The sequence below is a fragment of the Cricetulus griseus genome, chromosome 6, assembly GCF_003668045.3.
Source record: "Cricetulus griseus strain 17A/GY chromosome 6, alternate assembly CriGri-PICRH-1.0, whole genome shotgun sequence".
NCBI classification, from domain to species: domain Eukaryota; kingdom Metazoa; phylum Chordata; class Mammalia; order Rodentia; family Cricetidae; genus Cricetulus; species Cricetulus griseus.
The window spans coordinates 88,000,526-88,019,602 of NC_048599.1; the positions used below are offsets into that span (position 1 = coordinate 88,000,526).

General features: G+C 38.2%; 1 protein-coding gene and 1 pseudogene across 1 annotated transcript; one reads left to right on the forward strand and one right to left on the reverse strand.

The window, feature by feature from the left end:
- The first annotated feature begins 1,219 nt into the window (after positions 1–1,219).
- On the forward strand, positions 1,220–11,473 carry LOC100770446 (annotated as a pseudogene).
- Positions 11,474–14,777: 3,304 nt separating this feature from the next.
- Positions 14,778–15,707, reverse strand: LOC100758769 (olfactory receptor 4P4). The gene has a single exon (XM_027421114.1). The coding sequence runs from the start codon at positions 15,705–15,707 to the stop codon at positions 14,778–14,780; it is 930 nt and encodes a 309-aa protein (XP_027276915.1).
- Positions 15,708–19,077: the final 3,370 nt, after the last annotated feature.

Sequence of the window (19,077 nt, forward strand, 5' to 3'; positions counted from 1 at the left end):
ATGGAGAAAACAAGACAGTCCACTACAAAATGAGATCTAAACAATGCATATCCACTAATCCAGCCCCACAGAAAGTATTAGAAGGGAAACTCCAACCTAAGGAAATTAACTACACTCACAAAAAAATAGCCAATTGATAAGCCCACTTTACCAAAACCCAAAATAAAACGAAGGGTAAATCCACATACACTACCACTACCAATAACAAATCAAAAGCAAACAAGAATATGAACTCAATCGTCCTTAATGTCCCTCAACACTAATGGTCTTAACTCACCTATAAAAAGGCACAGGGTATGGATTTTGGGAGCCCATTCAACATAGAGGGACAGAGGCAAGACATATGAGGGAGGGCCTAGGCCCCATCCTAAAGGATATGATAGACTCTGGTGACAACCCCCAGTGAAGGCCTCACCATCATTAGGGAGCAGAAAGGGTGTGTGATAAAGAGGCTTTTAGTTGGGGAAGGGGTGGGAGTGATGGAGGGGAGGGAGGGTAACTGGGATTGACAGGTAAAACAATCTTGCTTTTAATTCAAATAAAAAAATCTGAAAAGAAAAAAAAGACACAGGCTAACAGAGTGGATAGAAAGACAGAATCCAACATTCTGCTGCACACAAGAAACACACCTCAAATTCAAAGACAGATATTACCTCAGAGTAAAGGGTTGGGATAAGATACTACAATCAAATGGACCCAAGAAACAAGCTGGGGTAGCTATCCTAGGATCTAACAAAGTAGACTTCAACCTAAAATCAATCATTAAAAGTGATGAAGAAGGTCGTTTCATATTCATCACAGGCAAAAGACATCAGGAAGAAATCTCAATTCTAAACATCTATGTCACAAATACAAAGGCACCAACATTCTTAAAAGAAACATTATTAAAACTCAAATCACAAATAAGACCTTACACAGTTATAGAGGGAGACTTCAACAACCCACTCTCACCACTGGACAGGAACACTGAAAGACCCCTGCCCCTGAGCTCTCTTAAGTTTGCCTCCTCCTCCGGTCGGTGGCTGGCGGGGCGCGTGGCGGATGCTTCCCCTTCTGCACTTCCCGATCACCACCTCCACCGGCCTTTACTTCCCCGCCGCCGCCAGCCCCGCCGGGCCCAGGGCGCGAGCCGGGACCAGCCAGCAGCCCATGAGCGGCTTAGCTCTCTCTCTCTTTCTCTCGCACACTCGGTGACACTCCCGTACGTGCGTGCACTCACATGCCCGGCCGCCGACTCCCCCCAAGCCGGTTCACCCCGGCGGGGCTCGCGCCCCTGGCATGCCCGCCTGGCACCGCGCCCCGGGGTTGGGGCCGAGCGAGGAGCCCGCAAGGCGGCGAGAGGGCGCCCTTCCCCCCCCCTGCGCCCCCGCTTGATGGGGAACGCTCCGTCCCAAGGTCAGCCATCTGGACGCGGAGGGAGGAACTGCCGAGTCTGTTGTACCCAAGATGAGATAGAGCCAAGGCCGCTTCGCCTAATTATCAGACCTTGAGAAAATGCTCTGTACCTCATTAAATTGTCCAATAGAATCCCTGTAACTATGCTTTTCGCTTCTGCACTGTGCTTTTTGCTATATAAGGACCTCTCTCCCTTGGTTCGGCGCGCTTGGCCCCACAGAAGTCGCCCTGAGTACTCGTGTATCCAATAAAACCTCTTGCGGTTTGCATCCAAGTCCGTGGTCTCGCTGATTCCTGGGTTCGGGTCTCCTTCTGCGAAAGTACCTCTTCTGAGGTCTTTCAACACCACACAGAAAATTAACAAAGAAACAAAGGAACTAACAAAAGTTATGACCCAATTGGGATTAACAGACATATATAGAACTTTCTATCCAAACACAAAAGAATATACCTTCTTTTCAGCATCACATGGAACCCTCTCAAAAATCGACCACATGCTCGGCAACATAGCAATCCTCAACAGGTACAAAAATATTGGAAAAAACCCTGTGTCTTATCAGACCACCATTCCTTAAAGATAGAATTCAAAAACAGCACAAATTGCAGAAAACCTCATGGAAATTGAACAACATGCAATTGCAGCATTCCTGGGTCAAGGAAGAAATTAAAAAAAGAAGTTAAAGACTTCCTAGAATTCCAGGAAAATGAAGACACAACTTACCCAAACTTATGGGACATTTGAAAGCAGCACTAAGGGGAAAGTTCATAGCTGAAAGAGCTCACATGAAGAAACTAGAGAATAGATATGTTACGATAAATCTTTCTGCCAAAAGCCGCCTGAGCCCCACCACCACATGTGAGCTTTACTTCAGCCGCCCACCTGAGTTAGAGCCCAAATGAATACACAGAAACTTGTATTAGGTTCAAAGCTGCTTGGCCAATGACTAGGATTTCTCATCTGTTAGCTCAGTCTCAATTATCATAAATCTATATATTTTATAAGACATCTTATCGGACACCTTATTGGCATCCCTCCTTGCCAGTGGCTCACATGGCTCCACTGGAGGAGCAGGGGGAAAAAGCAGATACTTCCTATTTCTCCTTGGATAAATATGAGTCTCCTTGCTTTGTCACTTCCTGCCTGGATCACCACTTCTCTATTACATTTCCCAGAATCCTCTTTGACTCCTAGTCCTGCCTAACTTGCTGCCATTGGCCAAACAGTATTTTATTCAACAATCAATAAGATGAACATACACAGAAGTACTTCCCCCATCATCTCCTCTTTGCTGTCTAAATAAAAGGAAGGGTAACTTATCTTTTATAATAACTAAAGAAAACTATAACCATAACTATCTGTCTTCAACTCTATCAAAGACCACAGAAGGATAATATATAAACTCTAGAATTGACAGAGACATCTTGCTACCTGGACAGTCACCCAAAGTTCCTCTGTAATGTAGGGGCATCCATCGTTAACCTATAGGCCACAGTGTGTCTAGCACACTTCTCCATTCCAACAGGAACCCTTCAGTACTGTCTTGTTTTGTAAGTTCAGCAGTCATTTTCTTATGGGTCCTGCATGTCCAGTTTATACAGCAAAAAACAGTCCAGGCAAGAGCAGTTTCTTGCCCAAATGGTTAATCATGCCATGTTGAAAGGGAACTCCATAATGAGTTTCTTCGATGCCCATCCTCCTTTCTGATGTAATTGGTGTGCCAGGAGCAGTTGTGTCTCACTGCCAAGAAAAATCCTAAACCATTTAAAGGCCATATTTCTGTAGGTCTTTGAAAGGTTTGAAGGATACCTACACATCTTAAATACATCTCTGTATATCTAGAAAACCTAACTAACCTAATTATAAATTCTGACTATTATAGGTAAAAGATCTGTATAAACATAATACCTAAACAAGAGGAGACATATACATATCACAAAATTGACCTTAAGGTTGTATCAATAAATGAAAATCTATACCAATGCAAAGTATTCATTCCTATATCCTATTCCCCTTTTTTCTTTCTTTAAAAAGAGATTGACTATGCTCATTATCATTGATAACCAACCATATTTAAATGAAAACAAACATTTATAAACAATACTTGGGAATTTGGGTGTCGTTCTTTCTAAACTGCTTCCTGCTGATTGGGGGCAATGTTCATACCATTGGAATCATGATTAAACATAGAAACCTGGCCAAGTCCTAGCTTTAGTCATCTGTAAGGCTGTATAATCTCAGCTTTAGGGGGTCTTGCTTGATCAAACCATATTAGTCTGCAAGGAATTCACAGCTTTTTATTTCCTGTGGAAACATAAGAAAAAACTTTTATTCCAAGTAGCCTGTCCTTAGACTTAAATTTTGAAGTCAAAGCATTTTTAAAATGTATAAGTTGGATTAATTTAGCAGCATTTATAATCAAATGTATTTTAGTAGCTGTAAGTCTTTCCTCGGCAATTAAAGAATTTAAAGACAACAATATGGCATATAGTATCCAGATTCTCTGTGTATTTTCCATCTTTATGTGGCTTTTTTACTATTCTACTTTTACTTCCTTTTGTTTCTTTTTTTCTGAGACAGGGTTTCTCTGTGAAAATCCACCTGCCTCTGCTTCCTTCAGCAAATCCTACCGGTGTGTGGGTGTGTGCCATCATAACTGGCTACTCTATTTCCTCCTGTTACTTTTTCTCTCACAACCTTAAATATATTTTTAAATGCATTGTAAACCTTTAGAGGTTTTTCTCTATCTGGATCTGTCTTTACTGTAAATCTTTACCTTTTTCTGGCCACCAGTCTTTTAACTGTTAAACAACAACGCCAAAATTAAAGTGGTGGCTTTCTTAGCTGCTGTCTTTGGTTTTTTTCCTGCTTTTGCTGAGTCAGGTAATCTCTCTTAAATCAGCCACTCAAGTCTCTGCTTGTCTCTAGCAAAAAAGAGGCCACCCAAGAAAACGCTGCTAATAAGAAGTCATGCTTGTCTCTGATCTTTTGCTGCTAAAATCCTTTTTTAAGCTTTTGTAAAGTTTACATGAAAGTTCCTAACACTACCTCCAGCTGCCTGGGTTCTGCCGCTGTTTGACTAGTCTCGAGAAGGAAGGAAGGAGGCTTGAGGCAGTGAGAGCTCAGAATCCTAACCCTAGAAACCTCAAGGCCTGCAGGCCATCTCTGGGGTGCGGAGTCCAAACCCCAAGAGCTCTGGGACATCGTGAACATATGGGAGCTGCTCTGATGCCCCTCAGCTGGCAGGCTGTGGCAGAAGGTTTCCCTCTTTCTCTGGAAACCTTGGGGCATGGGGTCATCCCACTCCTGACACCATTCTGTTATGATAAATCTTTCTGCCAAAAGCCACCTGAGCCCCACCACCACATATGAGCTTTACTCCAGCCACCTGCCTGAGTTAGGGCCCAAATGAATACCCAGAAACTTGTATTAGGTTCAAAGTTACTTGGCCAATGACTAGGATTTCTCATCTGTTAGCTCAGTCTCAATTATCATAAATCTATATATTTTATAAGACATCTTATCGGATGCCTTATTGGCATCCCTCCTTGCCAGTGGCTCACATGGCTCCACTGGAGGAGCAGGGGAAAAAGAGGATACTTCCTGTTTCTCCTTGGATAAACATGAGTCTCCTTACTATGTCACTTCCTACCTGGATCACCACTTCTCTACTACATTTCCCAGAATCCTCTTTGACTCCTAGTCCTGCCTAACTTGCTGCCATTGGCCAAACAGTGTTTTATTCAACAATCAATAAGATAAACATACACAGAAGTACTTTCTCCATCAGAGTCACACCAGAGAGTTGACATCATAGCTGAAAACTCTTGAACAAATGGGATCAAATTCACCCAGGAGGAGTAGACTCTGGGAAATAATCAAAATGAAGGCAGAAATCAATAAAGTCAAAAGAAGGAAAACAATTCAAAGAATCAATGTAACAAAGAGTTGGTTCTTTGAGAAAACCAACAAGATAGACAAACCTTTACCCAAACTAACCAAAAGGCAGAGAGAGAAAATGCAAATTAACAAAATCAGTAATGAAAAGGCGGACATAACAACAAAAACTAAGGAAATTCAGAGAATCTTAAATTCATATTTGAAAACCTATACTTCACAAAATTAGAAAAATTAAAGGAAATTTTCTGGACAGATACTACTTACCAAAATTGAATCAAGAAGAGATAAGCAACTTAAACAGATCCATAACCTCTAAGGAAATAGATGCAGTCATCAAAAGTCTCCCAACCAAAATAGAGGCCAGGGTCAGATGGCTGAATTCTACCAGAAATTCAAAGAAGAGCAGATACCAATACTACTCAAATAGTTCCACACAATAGAACCAGAAGGTGCATTGCCAAATTCTTTTTTCCATTCTTTTTTTTATTTGAATTAGAAAGAAGATTGTTTTACATGGCACTCCCAGTTTGCACTTCCTCCCCTCCTCTCCTACCACCTCCCCCTACTAAAACCCTACCTATCACATATCTTTTCTGCTACCCAGGGAGGGTAAGGCCTTCCAAAGGGGGTCATGAGAGTCTATCATATCCTAGGCCCACCCCCATGTGTCTTGACTCAAGGAGTATCCCTCTATGTGATTGAGCTCCGAAGTTCCACACCTATGCTAGGGATAAGTACTCAACTACTACATGAGGACCCATGGATTTCCAAGGTCTACTAACTGACACCCACATTCCTGGGTTCGGGATCAGTCCCATGCTGGTATACTAGCTATCAGTCTGGGGACCAAGGTCCCCGTTGTTCAGGTCAGCCGTTTCTATGGGTTTCACCAGCCTGCTCTGGACCCCTTTGCTCATCACTTGTTTGTCTCTGCAACTGGATTCCAGTTCAGTTCAGTGATTAGCTGTGGGTGTCTGCTTCTACTTCCACAAGCTGCTGGATGAAGGCTAATAGATGGCATGTAAGAGTCATGAATATCATTATCAGGGGAAGACATTTAAGGTAGCCTCTCCTCTGTTGCTTAGATTGTTAGTTGGTGTCATCTTTGTAAATCTTCAGACATTTCTCTTTAAACTTATAGTGTCTCCCTCAATCACATTATTTCTTATCTTGCTCTCTTCTTTTCTTCTCCCAAATCATCCTCCCAGCCACATCTTGTCTTCCTCACCCCTCCTCTTCTCCCCTTCTTATTCTCCTAGTCCCTGCTCCTCCCCCATGCTCTCAATTTGCTCAGGAGATCTTGTCCCTTTCCCATTCTCCAGGGGAACTTGTATGTCTCTCTTAGGGTCCTCCTTGTTTACTAGCTTCTCTGGCAGTGTGGATTGTAGGCTGGTAATCTTTGCTATATGTCTAAAATCACATATGAGTACATATCCTGCTTTTCATTTTGTGATTGGGTTACCTCGCTCAGGATGGTTTCTTCCAGTTCCATCCATTTTCCTGCAAATTTCAACACACCATTGTTTTTTTCTGCTGAGTAGTACTCCATTGTTTAAATGTACCCCAACTTCTCTGTCTATTCTTCAGTTGAGGGGCATCTAGCTTGTTCCAGGTTCTGGCTATTACAAATAGTGTTGCTATGAACATTGTTGAACAGATGTCCATATTATATGAATGTGTTTCTTTTGGGTATATACCTAAGAGTGAGATTGCTGGATCTTGTGGTATACTGATTCCCATTTTCCTGAGGAGTCACCATACTGATTTCCAAAGTGGCTGTATAATTTGACAAACTCTTTGCATGAAGGTACAATTACCTTGGTACACTATCAACACAAAGATACAACTAAGAAAGAGAACAACAGACCAATATCCCACATGAACATAGATGCAAAAATACTCAATACAGCACTGGAAAACAGAATCCAAGAACATAACCGAAAAATCATCCACCATGATCAAGTAGGCTTCATCCCTGGGATGCAGTGTTGGTACATCATTTGAAAATCTATCAATGTAATCCACCATATAAACCAACTGAAGAAGAAAAACCACATGATCATCTTGCTAGATGCTGAAAAAGCCTTTGACAAAATCCAACACCCCTTCATGATAAAGGTCCTGAAGAAATCAGGAATAACAGGAACATACCTAAACTTGATAGACACAATATACAGCAAACCAACAGCCAACATGAAACTAAATGGAGAGAAACTCAAAGTGATTCCTCTAAAATTAGGAACAAGACAAGGCTTTTTCCATATCTCTTCAATATTTGGCTTGAAGTTCTAGCTAGAGCAATAAGACAACAAAAGGAGATCAAGGGGATACAAATTGGAAAGGAAGAAGTCAAGCTTTCACTATTTGCAGATCACATTACAGTGTACATAAGTTAACCAGGGAACTCTTACAGCCGATAAACACCTTCATCAATGTGGCAGGATACAAGATTAACTCAAAAAATTCAATAGCCCTACTATATACAGATGATAAATGCACTGAGAAAGAAGTCAGAGTAACATCTCCATTTACAATAGCAACTAACAACATAAATTATCTTGGGGTAACACTAACCAAAAAAGTGAAAGACCTGTCCAGTAAGAACTTTGAATCTTTAAAGAAATAAATTAAAGATTATACCAGAAAATGGAAAGATCTCCCATGCTCTTGGATGGGTAAGATCAACAGAGTAAAAATGGCAATCTTGCCAAAAGCAATCTACAGATTCAATGCAATTCCCATCAAAATCCCAAAAGAATTCTGCACAGACTGTGAAAGAATAGCACTCAAATTCATATGGAAAAACTAAAGAGCCAGGATAGCCAAAACAACCCTGTACAATAAAGGAACTTCTGGAGGCATCACCATCCCTGACTTCAAGCTCTATTATAGAGCCATAGTCCTGAAAACACATGGTATTGTCACAAAAATAGACAGGTTGACCAATGGAATCAAATTGAAAACCCCTATATTAACCCACACACCTATGAACACATGATTTTTGACAAAAAAGTTAAAGCTATACAATGGAATAAAGAAAGCATCTTCAACAAATGGTGTTGGCATAACTGGATTTGGACATGTAGAAGACTGCAGTTGGATACATATCTATTGCCCTGCACAAATCTTAAATCCCAATGGATCAAAGACTTCAACATAAATTCAGCCACACTGAACCTCCTACAAGAGAAGGTAGGTGGCACCCTTAAAAAATTGGTACAGGAGACCGCTTACTGAACATAACACCAGTAGCACAGACATTGAGATCAACAATTAATAAATGGGACCTCCTGAAACTGAGAAGCTTCTGTAAAGCAAAGGACAGATTCAACAAGACAAAATGCCAGCCCCCAGAATGGGAAACGATATTCACCAACCACACACCTGACACAGGGCTGATCACCAAAATATACAATGAACTCAAGAAGCTAGCCACTGAAACACCAATCAATGCAATTAAAAAGTGGAGTGCAGAACTAAATAGAGAATTCTCAACAGAGGAATCTAAAATGGCTGAAAGACAAATGAAAAAGTGTTCAACATCCTTAGCCATCATAGAAATGCAGCTCAAAACCACTCTGAGTTACCATCTTACTTCTGTCAAAATGGCTAAAATCAATAACACCAATGACAATCTATGCTGGAGAGTATGTGGAGAAAGAAGAACACTCCTCCATTGCTGGTGGGAGTGCAAACTTGTACAACCAATTTGGAAATCAGTATGGCTGTTTCTCAGGAAAATGGGAATCAGTTTACCTCAAGACCCAGCAATTCCTCTCTTGCGCATATACCTAAAGAATGCACATTCATACAATAAGGACATATGTTCAACTATGTTCATAACAGCATTATTTGTAATAGCCAGAACCTGGAAGCATCCTAGATGCCTAGAGAAAATGTGATACGTTTACACAATGGTATATTACTCAGCAGAAAAACAATATGGAATCTTAAAACTCACAGGCAAATGGATGGAACTAAAAGAAACCATCCTGAGTGAGGTTACCCAGTCACAAAAAGAAAAATATGGTATTTACTCACTCTTATATGATTTTAGACTTAGAACAAAGAATTACCATTCTACATTCCACACTGCCAGATGACCTAGGAAACAAAGAGGACCCCAAGAAAGACTGCATAGTCCCTCGAAGAAGGGGAGGGGAAAAGAACTCCTGAACAAAGTGGAATCCATGGCAGAGATGGACAGGAAGTAGGTAGTAAGGGAAAAGGGGGAGAGGGAGGAGAACTAGAGGACTGAGACAGGTGAGGAATAAAGGAGGGCAAGAAAGGAGATACCTTGATAAAGGGAGTCAGTATGGGTTTGGAGAGAGGTCTGGCACAAGGGAAATGTTAGGGGATCCACAGGGATGATCTCAACTAACAGTATAAGCAGTGGTGGAGAAAATGCCATTGATGCCCTTCCCCTATAATGAGATTGGTGTCTAACTTGGTTACCATTCCTAGAGCCTTCATCCAGTAGTTGTTCAAAGCAGAAACAGTCACCCACAGCTAAACTCTGAACCATACTCCTGGAATCCAATTGTGGAGACGGAGGATGGAAAAACAAAGCAGCCAAGACAGTGCTTCAGAAACCCTCAGAAACAGTTGTCCTGACCTACTGATAGCAAAAAGAGCTCAGGACATCAGACTTGGTGGTTAGTGCCTTTACCCATTGAGACATCCTCTCAGTCCCGAAGTCTCATCTTTACGTTATGTGCATTTGAGTATGTGAGTCCACTGTTATTGTGAACCTTTAGCTTGCCTTAGTAATGACTCCACCATTCTCTTACTGGAAGTCTTTATACAAAAGTTTCCCTTTGACTAGTTTCAGAATGGACTTCTATTTTAAATATTGCAAATGTTACAGGCAATCACTTCTGCTGGATAGAAGCCATTATTTGATAAGATTTCCCAGTAGTGATTATCTGGGTGTCAATCTTATTAACATAACCCTATGAGTTATTCTGTGGAGGTAGTTTTGTTCTATTTGTTATTATCTCCATTGCATATGTGGTTGTTTCTAGAATTCTCTGGGGGTTTTTTGTCTCTGTGCAGAATTGTTAACAACGTTTGTATTCACTAATATATGCCATAACCAATTGGTTTAATTCTAGACATGCTAAATTTTTTACAACTGTATAAATCTCCTATTACAGTCACCCTAGCATTTTCTCTGAAGTATCCTATTCTTTTAATTTCATTTATAATTACATTATAATTATAAGTACATTATATTTTAAATCAGTGATATATAAAGAACGTATTCAAATATATAACAACACTAAATGGAGTACTACAGAAACACCCTATAAAAATATAGTGGGAAGATTATACTGTGGATTTATATCACAACTTAGTATCCACTAGTGGAACAGATAATCTGACAATTCATAAAAACAAGGGATGATTCTCACAGACTATCATATAATAATATGATAGATTATAACTTGTGTGGTATAGTTCTTATAGACTATCTTATACTAAGCATAATAGACTCTGACTTTTGATAAATGATTCTCACAAATTATATTATAATAATAAGATAGAATCCAACTTGTGTAATTTGTGCTATACTTAGTCTCAAATGTACAAGACCATGTCAAACAAAGTATCTTGTAGATGGAATTTGTGATTAAATTTAGAATATATCATGAAGTGGGCTTCTTATAGAATGCTAACACCTGGCAACACATACTGTGCAGAAAAGATAAAAACCTCACTGGCACTGCCCGATATGCTAGCATCAATGCACATCTCGGTATTGAGCAGAGTCGCTGAGATGACATGGAATATTTAGGCTATGTGTTTTACAGAACCAGTCTGCCATGGCAAGGGCTAAAGGCTGCAACAAAGAAACAAAAATATGAAAAGGTTAGTGCAAAGAAGATGTCCACTCCTGTTGAAGTTTTGTGTAAGGGGTTTTCTGCAGAATTTACCATGTACTTAAATTACTGTCATGGGCTTTACTTTGAGGAAGCTCCAGATTACATTTATCTGAGGCAGCTATTCCACATCCTTTTCAGGAAACTGAACCTCCAATATGACTACACATTTGATTGGACAATGTTAAGCAGAAAAGCTGCACAGCAGGCAGCCTCTTCCAGTGGTCAGAGCCGGCAGGCCCAAACTCCCAAAGACAAGCAAACTGACCAAAGCAAGAGTAACATGAAAGGTTTCTAGGCATGAATTGCAGAAGAGCAACAGCTGAGCAGATGATTGGAGCAGCATTTGTTTCACCCCAAAATAGACATTTTAGTTCATATGTACACTAGCCAGTGGTTGTAGGCAACCATTTATTGGTGTAAAGAACTTACTTTCAGTATAAACTGGCCCTGAGCAGTAAAAGACTAAAAATTAACAGAAGTAGCAAGATGAGGCCGGTATGTAGTTCAGCAACTCCACTCTTAGAGGGCCATAAATAGTTAAATTCCAAATGTTTTAGATGACCACAGACCTCCCTGGCAGTTCATGGAGAAACCCCTGATAGATTACCCCACTGTCCACTGCATTGGGAGCTGATAGGCAGGATCCTTGTGAAACAAAGGGCCAGCAACTGCCATTTACTTAGGCAAGATTCATTAGCACCTCCTGAGGCCTGAGGGTTTTACAACCAGTGGGATCTGAGGCCATCTGATTCCTAGCCCTCCCCTCAAGACAAAGGGCCTCCTAGGAACCCATGACTCTGGTCATGTACTCAACGATCAGAGAGTCGGAGCCCCTCCCTAAGCTTGTGGTTTTTGCTTTTAAAAATGCCTGTGCCTGGAGATGGGGGCTTCTCTCTAGCTTGCATGCTGAGAGGGACCCTTTGTACAAACGCTTCCGTTCATTAAAGCCTGTTGCTCATTGCATGAACTGGACTGGATATTGAGTTCTTCGGAGACCAGCCCCATAGGGGCGACTCCTCACCTTGAGGGTCTTGCAGGCAGTATTTTTGATGCTGATCCTGCGCTATAGCTGCCGTAATTGTGGATATTATCTGAGGTAGTGAAACATGGTGTCCGGTTTTCTATTGCAGTTTTTTTTTTTTTCAAGTGGAAAAGTTAACTAAATGGTTGACACACACAAACTGATGGAGAAATTGTGCATTTGCCAATTTTTTGTTAAAACCTTTTATTTTGAACTAGATAGCTTTGAGATCTCATTTCAGAAGAATGGCATGAACAGTCTTTAACCACAGATGTGATGGTTGTAAATGTTCACAATTGTGTGTCCTTAGGGTTTTCCATCCCTCTGGTTTGCAAGTTGCTAACTTAGAACATTCTTTAAATGCCTGGCTTCTTGTTTGCAAGCCAGCAGATATGGTAACAACCAAAGATTCCAGTGTTTGAGCATGTGAAAGACTTTCTGCTTACCTATCCTAGAAATAACAACATTCTGAAAATTTCAGAAAAAAAAAACCAATAGGGACAACTAGATTATCCTTAGATTATCCTAGATTATCCTTATAACTCTGTGTTAACTCTATAATATTCTTGCTATTAAAACAGAACATTTGTCACAGAAATTTGGTTACCATCTTACAACTGAACATGTATGTGTGTTTCTTAGATAAATGTAATCACTGTAAATATCTACATGATCTGGGATTTTGTTTTTATTTTGAAATGGGAGCTTTTTGTTTACAAGTTTAGAAACTAAAAACTGAAAAAAAAGAATGCTAACACCTGTTTCTTAGTTGTCAGTTACATAAAATGCTGTGTATATAAATACATAAACAGTACATGAGTCTTTATGCACAGTATCCTATGGCTTTAATGTTTGTAATAGCTTTTAAAATTTGAAGGCTGCTATCGCCATTTACTTTGTGTTGCTCTGATAAGACACTATGACCAAAACCAACCTTGGAAGGAAAGGGTTTATTACACCTTACAGGTTAGAGTCCATCAATGAGGGAACCAAGACATGAACTTGATCGGACAGTATAGACAGAAACTGAAGCAGAGCCCACAGAGAGATGCTGGTTACTGGCTCATTTCCATATGCAGCTTTCTTTCTTATGTAACCCATGGCCACTGGCCTAGGGATGGCACCACTCTGAGTGAACTGGATGCTCTCACATCAGTTACTAAACAGGAAAATATTTCATAGACACACATGCTTACAGGGTAGTATGCTAGAGGTAGTTTCTCAACTGAGACTCTCTCCAGGTGACCAGTTTAGAACAAAGTTTCAAAAATAAGTAGCACAGTAGCATTTTATTCATCCCTTCATGTTGTTATAACATAGAAAATATATCTTTAACTCATTTTCAATGAAATGTTATGTAGAACTTTGTGTGTGTGTGTGTGTGTGTGTGTGTGTGTGTGTGTGTGTGTGTTTTAAGGTATGCCAGCTGGGTGAAAATGTTCCTCCTAAAACTATAGACTTTCTTACAAAACCTCAGTATCAGGAATGGGAAACTTCTATTTGAGTTGTTTGTCAGAGAGTCCCAGAAACCCCAGACAATATATGCTACTGCTATTGTTCTTGATGCCTTCCAAAGAAAGAAGATAAAACACAATCTCTGAAGACACTACACCCTTTGGACACAGTATTTAGAGAAATTGATCTATATCTTACCTGGAAACTTCCTCACTCAGGACTAGCTCTCATAGTTTCATGGGGAGCCATGGAATCCACAACTAGTGAATAGCAATATAGCCCTATTCTTCTGTAATATTTACAAACAAAATATAACAGCATGAAAAGATATTCTGAAAACTGCAATAGTGGCACTTGTATTCAGGGGGAACACAAGTCATCTATTTGGACTTATGGCCTAATCTATAGGAGGAATTCATGTGTGACACTGTATATTTAGCCAGCCACCTAGGGATCATTAAGCTATGGATCCTAGATGAGAACTTACTATTACCCAGCTACTGAATAAGTAAAAGCTGTCACTGAATTCTAAATACTTATCAGTATGTCCACAGATAAGTGTATTTCTCATCTCTCTGCAGCAAGGAAGCTTCTTTTTACAGCAGACAGAGACCATTACAGAAAGCACAAATGGTGAAATTATAGAGATGAGCTGACCTTGGAATACGTGCCCCCAGCTAATATATTTACAGCCCAACCCCAACACTCAAATCTCAGGAACATCATGGTGTGGAAACATGGTGTGGAAAGATCATAAAAGCCAGAAGACCAGGGCAATGTGAGAACATTTCTTAAAAAAAATAAACAAGATCATAAAATGGAAAGGAAGGCAAGGGATTGGGTCTGGGGCGAATGTGAGGGAACAGTTGTATACAGTCAAGATGCATTTTAAGAAATTCTTTAAATATGAATTGTCAGAATACAGTCATAACTACTATGTAATTTACAAGAAGGCTTATGTGAGAGTAATACTCAGGCTATTGATGAAGGGTCCATGTAGAAACATAATTCAAGAGAGCAGATGTGCTTTCTGTCCACTTACCTTTCCATAGAATAAGAAAATTATTTTGCATGCACTCTCTTATGGAATGTAGTTATAGAAAAACAGAAGTAGCTCAGAAATTTACCTTCCTTTCAGAAATACTTGATGACCCCAAACTTTCTGTAGGGCATTCTTCATCTCTGTGTTTCTCAGGGTGTAGATCAGAGGGTTAAACATGGGCGCTATTATGGTGTAGAAAAGAGCAAACACTTTGTCTTCTGGGAATGTGGTGGCTGGTCTGATGTAAATGAATAGTGCAGGTGCAAAAAACAGGACTACAACAATCAAGTGGGAGCTGCAAGTAGACAAAGCTTTGCTTCTGCTCTCCACAGAGTATGCCCTTATGGTATACAATATGAAAAAATAAGACATCATCAAAACAACAAAAGTCACTAAAGCAATTAAGCCAGAGTTAGCAATGACTAAAAGACCTATTATGTGTGTATTAGAACAGGCCAATTTCAACAATGGGTACACATCACAGAAATAGTGATCTATCTCATTTGGGCCACAAAATGGTAAGAAGACAGTGAGAAGAAGCTGACTGGCTGAGTGCACAAATCCCCCAGTGCAACAAGCCATGATTATCATGTTACATCTATGCCTGCTCATGATTATGGTGTAATGCAGTGGTTTGCAAATAGCCACATATCGGTCATAGGCCATCCCTGTGAGGATAAAGATTTCAATTCCTCCAAATAAATGAGTTGTAAAGAGTTGTATCATGCAGTTATTATAGGAAATTATTTTTCTTTCTGCCAGTGAGTCAGTCATTAACTTAGGAGTCACTGTGGATGTGTAGCAAAGGTCAGAAAGTGAGAGATAGTTGAGAAAGAAATACATGGGTTGATCAATTAGCTGAGTGCATGTGATAGAAATCATTATGAGTACATTGCCCATCCAAATAGCAATGTAGCAAAATAAAAAGAATACAAAGCAGAGGACTTCAGTGTTCTTATTTTGGGAAAGTCCCAACAGAATAAAAACTGTGATATTGCTGCTTCTATCCATGCTTCAGTGTAGAGAGAAGATGCAAGTCACCTGAAATGACATGATTGAGGAATTTATGTTTAGAAGTGTCTTCTAATAGTTTCTTAACCACATTCTTAAGTGCTAAGTAGTCCTAATCTACTTCACCCAAATTAATCAGGTAATAAAAATCTGATGTTTAGTTGCAATAGCTTTCAGGACTCTGTGAAAATACAACAGCTGTTTTCAGATAAGTCTTAAATCAAAGTGAGATTAGTGTTCTATAATTGTCCAATGCAATGTTTATCCAAATCCATATACTCTGTAGACAGTGACAATAGCAAATAACTGTTATTAACAGAGTAAAAAGTTTCAATGAAGGCTGTGTTCATTTTATTCTTCTATAATCTGCCTTTACTTTACAACAACTTCATGTGATACGCAATAGAATATACTCTGCTCTGATGATAGGTATTGCATTCATAGAATAATACAGTGAATTTATTTGTGAATTCTAGTCATTTACATAGATATTACTATTTAGATATTGGGAAGAACATTTGGTACACTTAACACTGAAAATTACCATAACATTCGAGATGTTAAAATATTTTGAGCCTAGTGTCTTGCAGTCAGTTTTTCAATTGTGTTCCTTCACAAAAGAAGTGTTTAATTTTAACACAAAGAAATATATCAAGAGTGGATTCTCATTATCAGTCAATAAAAATAATAAAAACTTGAAAGATTTGGCTATATGAACTATGAAAATTGTAGTAGATAGTGCACAGACCTAGTACTATCCTGTTTGAATCATGGAAAAAGCCAACTCATTAACAGTTTGCACATTTAAATTTTAGTACTTCTAAATGAAACATATTAAAATTAATTCTTACCAAATAGTCTCAAAATGTGACCTTTAAGTTTCATGTTCAGCTCCAATTTCACATTCAGATTTTCAATGAAATGCTGTTTAAATCCTTCTACTACTTGGTATACTATTAAGTAATACTGCCATTCACATTAAAATTAATGGCTTTTTTATTGAAAATAAAGTTTTACCTAGTTTCTTCTACCTCAGCTTCTCCCAGATTATTTTCATCTCTACACCCAGACAGCTCCTTCCCTTTTCTCCCTCTTTAGAAAGCAAACAGGTAAACAAACAAACTAAACAAGCAAAACACAAAAATATCCCAAAGAAACCAGATTTTTAAAAATAAAGAACACAGAAGAAATAAATACAAACCACAACATAAAATCCTAAATTGGATACTGTGACGTGTATCCAAAAGATCAGCAAGACAAGAAATGCCAAGCAAATCAATATGAGGCAAAAACTCTGCAAAATATCATTGTCCTTGCTTCTTATGATACTGAATACGAAATGAAGACTTTCAAGAGGCAGAATTAGAGTAAAGGTACTGGATTTTGCAAAGTAAGTTCTAATCTTTCTATAAAGCAAATAATAGTAATATTTTGCCATTAGAAAAGAAAATATGTATTTAATTATTCTTAAAATAAGTTATTGATATAAATTTTCACAAGTAGAATCATACACTTTTATAATTTGTACATCTATAAATCACATAAATATTTTATGCACACAAATATATACATCTGTATGAATATAACATATATTACTAAAGCTCATAGAATTCTCAGGCAGTCTGTTCCTTTTCTTTCATTTATTAGGCATTTACTAAAATATATTGCTGGAATCTTTTGAATTTCCGTGACTCAGAAGGCTACAATTGATTACTTTTTTGTATAATTTTATTAATATTTTGAGATTAGAATATAAATATAACATTTCACCTTCTCTTCTTTTCTCCCAACCCTTCTCTATGCCCCTCTTTGCAACCTTCAAAATTGTGATCTCTTTTTTTCACTTTGATTCAGCCTGTTCACAAACATAGAAATACTGAGTTTAATTGCCCATGTGTTAGTGTTTTAAAATATTACTGGTAGGAATTTAATTACTCTTTTTACTTTAGATACCTCCTTGGTTAACATGGCAAATCAGTAGATGACTTCATATATGATCCTTGTGAATTTAAATTTAAAAATAAGCAGTTTGCTTTTAAAAAGGACTTTAAAGTTGAAATAAAGACATAATCTTCCTTTATTATTAGAGATTGGATCTGAGTATCAAGTTTCAAAATAGATTTAAAAAGATACTTGTTAAAAATATTTTTGGAATGACATCATTGTGATAGTATTGATGTGCCATTTAGAAAGGTAAATAAAAATAGCTATAATCTTATCCAGGAAGATACTTATACATGGTAACACAACCGGTATATAATCAACTACATATTGAAAAGAGAGTTTTCTGACCCTGTATCCTGAATTCAGTACCAACCTCTTTATATGTCCTGTCCAAAGTCAAGAAAAAGTAGAGACCAATTGAACATTTATTCTGCATTGCTAAATTTTGAAGTCTGTATATATGTTTGAATAAGTCAAGCAAACTGATACATTTTCTGAATTTCAATATTTGCTTCATAGCCATTATTTTAAATAGAAAACTTTTGTTTAGAAAATGAGACTATAAACCAATTTGAAGTCTGCTCACAAATCACGAACTAAATTAGTTCTGAAATCCATAACTAGCCCTGGAAAGTTGCAGATACACAGTTCTTACAAGGGTTTTGGTAGCAATATATCTTATTCTCAAGAACAATTAGTGATATTAAATTCTCAGATATTGGTCATGTGAGAAAAATGAGAGAGAGGAGAAATTTGAGTTCAAGTCCTAATAATATCACTTCTTATATTCAGGACTTGACAATTTTAGTTTATAAAATGAAGGAGGTAGAAATAATAGTCTTTAAGTATTTTTCCTATATAAATTACTAACACAGGAGTAAAGTTATTTCCAATATCACAAATTTATGAATGATAGAAGATAATGAAATTATTTACTCACGCATGTCCTACTTTTATTTTAAATATGTTATTTTACTTTATATTCATGTCTGTCCCCTTGTCAGGGAATTAGTCATGTAACTGCTTAAATTATTTCCTTGCAGCTTCTTACTTAAAGGCTTCAACACAAATAGCAATACTGATGTTTTACTTTCTATTTGACCAAGATTATGCATGAAAAATACAAATTGAATAACTATGTGTCAGCTATCAAGCTCCTAAACCCTTAATTATAGGAGGCTGTCCATTCTAGGGAGAAAGCATTTGACACACCAAAATATTATTTTTATAATAAAATCCATTATAAACTCTATAGAAACAGTTTAACTCTAAGACTTTCTAACTCAACTGTCAAGCAAGATTTTTGGCAAGCATTATTTCTTAAAGGCAAATTTTAATTTCCTCTGAAGACAGTATTAATGGAAATTTTACCATTCACATATGTTCCAGTTACCAACTCACCAGTTTAGCAACATTCTTTGATATC